At 38.5% G+C, this 6068-nt stretch overlaps 1 protein-coding gene across 1 annotated transcript; it reads right to left on the reverse strand.

The window, feature by feature from the left end:
- Positions 1 to 286: 286 nt before the first annotated feature.
- npm1a (nucleophosmin 1a) lies at positions 287 to 4847 on the reverse strand. Its single transcript, XM_046860324.1, has 11 exons — positions 4696 to 4847; positions 3738 to 3817; positions 2943 to 3062; positions 2771 to 2864; positions 2554 to 2657; positions 2378 to 2433; positions 2245 to 2296; positions 2084 to 2155; positions 1849 to 1986; positions 977 to 1051; positions 287 to 877 (listed from the first exon to the last, which is right to left on the reverse strand). Exons 1-11 carry the CDS (start codon positions 4733 to 4735, stop codon positions 833 to 835), a joined length of 876 nt encoding a protein of 291 aa, XP_046716280.1. The 5' UTR covers positions 4736 to 4847; the 3' UTR covers positions 287 to 832.
- Positions 4848 to 6068: the final 1221 nt, after the last annotated feature.

Genomic DNA, 6068 nt, shown 5'->3' on the forward strand with positions numbered 1-6068 from the left:
CTGCTGTCTGTACATCTTTCCCCTTTTTTGGCCAACCGTAGCTTGATTTTCATCGGTATCCTATTAGCTAACAAGACCTGTGGCAGTCATCAGTTACCCGGGCCTCAACTGACAAGTCGGGTTGGCGATATACATATTTGATTTGGCATTAGCCCTTCCTAATGCAACCCGAGTGAACTTGATTGTCCGGCTAAACAATTTAAAATCAGGGGCCTATTTATAATGTTTATTCAATTGTCAGTAAGAATAGACATGATTCTCACAAACACAACATGGAGACAGCATGGAAGTTCCACTTTCCTTAGCTTTTTATTTACAGTGGTTAAGGGGAGAGAAAAATAAAAAAAACTTTATTCCTGTGCAGTAAATTTGGTTCCAACGGCTTTTCTTGGAGCAAAACATCCGATCTGTTCTATTTTACAGTATATTCACAAGTATGGATTCACACACTTCACAACTTGCACAGGACTTAGAAACATTCAGAGACATTGTCCATTAGCTGCACTCAAGAATTTTACAGATCGGGGGAGAAAAACACTTTCCCAGCCTCTGAAAGGAACCAGAAACTGGCAGGAGCTTCAGAATACTATAGAAAACACAATTTCAAAAAATAATTATGAGAGGGGGGCCTTGAGGTTCCTCCTGTGAGACAGAACGTTGGCAGGTATGAATCAGGAAAAAAAAAAAAAAAAATAAAATAAAATAAAAAGGAATAAAGTGACATTTAAAGGAATTTTTAAAAGGAATGGCACAGATCTCATGCAAAACTCAAGAGGGGGAAATAAAAAAAAACACAAAATAAAACCACAAACAAAATGTAACTGTAAAACAGTTAGTTCTTCACTGTCTGTCTCCACTGCCACAGCTCTTCCATCAACTGTGGAAAAAAGCAAATAGTTACAAACAGTCTTACTATACATTATAATATAAATACATTAATATAAATGTATTTAATAGAAACAATCCAAGCAAATACCTTTGCATCAGTTACTTTGAAGCCATGCTTCACATAGTTTTCAAACTTGGGCTGAAGTTTGGGCAGCGTTACTCCCTGCACACACACAGTGTTAAGAACAATCGGTTATTGTACAGTAACAAGAACGCTACTTTCAGAAATATAGATAGCAAACAAAAAAGCTTTACTCGTTTAATTTTTTAAGCAAGATATAGTTTGCTGAAACTGTATTGACCAAACAACACATTTTATCTATATAATAAATATAAAAAAAGTGTGTGTGTAATTATACACACTTATCACTGATTGTAAGTTTTAACTGAATTAATGAGTCACAATGTCAATTGCTGACTCCATTACTTTCTACTGTAATTAAAGAACACCAGAGACACTTCTACACAGATTAATAATTAGCTTTAATTACATCTCGTTGTTTGGAGCTCCATCTGCTAAATTATTTCTGCACCTGAGCTGAACAAGTGTATGCGTCTGCAGTCTGAGGTAATCCTTGCCCTTGTTTTGATGCTCGGTTGCTAGAATTCATATTAATACACCTCAAAGATATTTTATTATACGCCCAACAACAGCGGCAAGATTTTTCTAAATCTTTCAAAGCAAGGCTGGGGTCCTCTGCGATCGCTATGAAACAGGGAATGATGTATGAAACTGAATTCCTAATCAGACACAGCTGAAGTTCATTTACAGTTACAATGCTGCCTGGTAAGCACGAGGCAAAGAAAACTACTCAATTTTTAATCATGTAAAGAAAAAAACTAAAATACATGGAAATGGGAGGGGAGGTGTTTTCTGCTGAGTGGGCAAACAAAAAAGTAGGACTGCAAGTTAAACATAATTAAATGCACATCACATGCTAGTGAAATGTTAAAACTCACCTTCTCGACACTAGCCATCATCTTGGCCTTGATCTCTGGGATGCTTAGAGGTGCTTGTGGAGTTTTTGGAGTCTTGGGGCTTTTGGGGGTCTGAGGTTTCTTCTCGTTCTTCTTGCTGGCATCTGGTGTTTTGTTTTGCTAAAAAAAAAAAAAAATCAACAAATTAATTAACAGATGGCTCTAATTTCATACATCAGTATACAGCTCTGAAACTTAAATCGTATCATGAACACACCTGTTTGGGCGCGGGTGTTTTGGATTTGCCGTTCTGAGCAGGAGTTTGTGGTTTGGGGGTCTGCTTCTTGGCCTTCAAAGAGAAATGGACACAAAGGATAAGTTAATGTGCACTTTATGTAAAACGTGATAGTCACACCTAAAGATTTAACACCCACACACCTTCACAGGAGTCTCCTCTTCACTCTCATCCTCTTCATCATCCTCCTCATCCCTGAATGAAAAATTCAGATTCATGTTGAACACAGTAACCACACAAATTCATTCAACTACAACAATCACTAAATGCACTCACTCATCGTCGTCTTCCTCGTCCTCATCGTCATCTTCCTCCTCCCTCTTCAGCTTTTTCTATGGGAAGAAAGAGCAAAAAATAAATAAACAAACAAAAAAACAAAAACAAAAAAAAAAAGTACAAACCTCAGCACAATTAACACACTGCATAAACCCAGACATTAACCCAACACTTACAGATGGCTTTACGAGGGTTGGGGCTCCTCTCTTTACAGATGTCTTTATCTCCTCCTCCTCCTCTTCCTCATCATCTTCATCAAAAGACTGATCTCCACTCATCACTATGATGACAAAAACAAAGCTTCAGTCTCTTTTGAATGGCCCCTCATCATACCAACTAAAAGCAAAGCCCAATAGTCAATCAGTAATGTAATATCTGGGGGATGTTCCTTACTGATGAGGTGCTGGCCACTGATGTGAACTGGACCAGAGCCAGTACGCAGACGGAAAACTACAGGAGGACTGACCTCGAAGCCACCGAGACACACCTGTAACAGGACTTCATTTTAGTCAAATTCAAATTGTGTTAATGTTTAAAATAAAGATCGGCGGTCTGAAACACTCACGCTTGGCATTGTGGACGGCTTCAGCGTGGCCAGCACGGCTTTGACCTTCTGACCCTCAGCATCCTGACCTTCGACTTCCACCACATTCAGCTCGTCTTTGGTGGCTGGATCAATGCATGCCTGTGTGTGTGTGGGCAGAATTTAGTTCAATCTTATATTCTGGATATAATTAACACTGGCAACTTGGTGCTAAACGACCCTCAACTTTTGACGAGCTTCCACAATAAACCTCTCACAAATTCAATTAGACATACGGCAAATTGGCGAAAAGCGGTTGGTTGTAAGCGATAAACAAAAGGTGTTTGCACTGAATGGTCTTTAATATTGTCCATGACAAAAAAAAATAATAATTGAGGCCCTGTGCTGAAACAGTAATACTGTGGGTGTGCAGAAATCACTTCCTGTGCACACAGCAGTCCCCAAACATTTTTTGCACGACGAGTTAGATTCCCACAAGACAATTTTAAGGACTGTGTGTGCGGGTCATGCACATAACACAATAAGGGACGTGTTATTACTATTGAACATACCAAATGACTCAGACATGTAGTGAAAATGTAACTCAATTCATAATGCAGCTTAATTTGTTGATGCGCAGAAAAGAAATGCAGTAAATTGGCGTGGGTGGTAGTGGTCATCTTTTAAAGTAGGCAAAATACATTAAAATGGAAATATATAAATATAGGAAGAAAAAAAACAGCCTTATTTTTCAGTTTGTGACCTGGTACCAAACGATTGGTTTGGGACTCCTGCACTAGAACATGAAAAAATAAAAACGTGAACATCCCCACGCACCATCCTGACGGAGAGCTGATGCTCGAAGTCGTCATCCTCAGGGTTAAACGTCACTTCCTTTCCCGCCTTCAGCTCGCAGCCTGTAAAATATTTTAATACAAATATGGTGAGATTGATGCACAAACTATCGAGCGGAGAATCCAAAACATGGAATCTAGTGCGTGCTTTATTTATTTAATAATAATAATGATGATGATAATATGATAATAATAGTGATAAGAAGAAGAAGAAGAAGAAGAAGAAGAAAGCACCAGAAGCGCGTGAGCAGGTCGCGACTCGTGCCTACACGTGGTCGCCGTGAGCGCGCACGTGCGCCATCTCACGTGGAACAAAGCCCACGAAGGCAACTTCTGATCTCAACCGAAATGTTAAACTACTAACAAAGTTAAATTGTACCTTAAAACAAAAAACGTAGAATATATAAAATTAGGCCTTAAGCTTGGAAATCAGTTAAGTCGCAAGCGCGCGCCGTCCCACGTTCACATTTATTAGCGTTACAGCTATATATGTATTTTTTCCCACTAAAACACAACTAAAGCTCGCCGTTTTCTTTAAATTATCTTATTAGTCACCATAAACATGTGTACGCACACGTCCATTGTCCTGATAATTTTTTTTTTCTTAAGAGGTTTTAAAGGCCGCCGTCGCCATCTTGGAAACGGCGTCACACGTGTGCGCGAGCCTGGAGGCTTAAACGTGTCCGAAAACCACCCAACACAACCTCGAGAGACAATATTTAATAATCATAAGTGATCTTAATCACTTTATCTAAAAACAGACTCATTTAACCCTGATTGGCTATTTATCGTTTAGGAACAGTTGATGGTGGAGGAGCTTCTACATGCGCTTAACGGTCCTCCTAGCTAGCGATCACAAAAGCTAAAAATAGCAGCATCAAACAAATAATGAATTAAAACAGATATTAAAAGAAAAATAAATAAATAAATAAATAAAGTACCGTAAAGGAAAGTCTGAGGGCCCATCTGCTCGGCATCCATATCTGCACGCTGTGTGAATAACCGGTGAAATAGTGAATTCTCTACGGCACGCGAGGAGGGTCACTCCGCTCCGTTCCACAACGCCCACTTATGGGCGTTCCGAACGATTGACCAATAAGAGAACTTCTCTTCTTCTTCTTCTTCTTCTTCTTCTTCTTCTTCTTCTTCTCTTTTTAGCTTCTCCCATTAGGGGTCGCCACAGCGGTTCATCAGTCTCCATACCCCCCCCGTCCTCTTTCAAACCAACCTGCATGTCTTCCCTCACCACATCCATAAACCTCCTCCTTGGCCTTCCTCTTTTCCTCCTTCCTGGCAGCTCCATCCTCAGCATTCTCCTACTGATATACCCCATGTCCTTCCTCTGCACATGTCCAACCCATCTCAATCTCACCTCCCTCACCTTGTCTTTTTGAAAACCTCAACATCTTCAGCTCTGCCACCTCCAGCTCCACCTCCTGTCTTTTACTCAATGCCACTGTCTCTAATCCACAAAACATTTCAGGTCTCACCACAGTCCTATAAACTTTCCCTTTCACTCTTGCAGACACTCTTCTATCACAATTGACCAATAAGAGAACGCTGGCGACAAAGAAATTAGGCGAGACAACGAGCAAACGTGAACCAAACTTATTTAATTTTATTCAAAATTTTATTTTATATTAAAAGAAATATATATATATATATATATATATATATATATATATATATATATATATATATATATATATATATTTACTTGTTATGGTTTTACATATTTAGCACACACACTCTGCATTTTATATATACATCATGACAATTATTATTTATTTGGACAAATCTAGTACAAAAGCTACATTGACATACACACGAAGATCAACTGTATGTAGTCTTTAGTAGTATACTTATTTATTTATTGAATGAAAAAATTAGCAAAATAATTGTAAAATATTATTAAAAAAAACCAAATAAACAAAAAACTAGTCATAGTTGGTTTTTCATTATTGGTTAGATATGGTTCTTACAGACAGAGTACCCAGATGATCGAGATAAAACGAGGGTTTTTACTTGTCACATGTACATTACACAACAGTGCAATTCTTTATTCCGAAATCCCAGCAATGTTAGGAAGCTGGGGTCATAATTGATACAGCACACCTGGAGCACAGAGGGTTAAGGGCCCAAGACTGGCATCTTAGCAACACTGAGGTTTGAACGACTTTCCTATAAGTAACCCAGAGGCCTACCCATTGATCTACCACCTTCTATATGATAAAAAATATATATATTGTCACAAAATAACCTACTTAATAAATCGAGATTATATAAACATATACAGTATATCTCGGTTGATTTG

Source organism: Silurus meridionalis, chromosome 11 (genome assembly GCF_014805685.1).
Source record: "Silurus meridionalis isolate SWU-2019-XX chromosome 11, ASM1480568v1, whole genome shotgun sequence".
Classification (NCBI taxonomy): domain Eukaryota; kingdom Metazoa; phylum Chordata; class Actinopteri; order Siluriformes; family Siluridae; genus Silurus; species Silurus meridionalis.

Excerpts from the sequence above, each read along its gene's own strand:
- npm1a (XM_046860324.1), bottom strand. The coding sequence starts at position 4,735 with ATGGATGCCGAGCAGATGGGCCCTCAGACTTTCCTTTACG. Across the intron at positions 2,865-2,942 it reads AGCCGTCCACAATGCCAAGC|GTGTGTCTCGGTGGCTTCGA; the intron begins GTGAGTGTTTCA and ends GTCCTGTTACAG. Across the intron at positions 2,297-2,377 it reads GACGAGGAAGACGACGATGA|GGATGAGGAGGATGATGAAG; the intron begins GTGAGTGCATTT and ends TTTTTCATTCAG.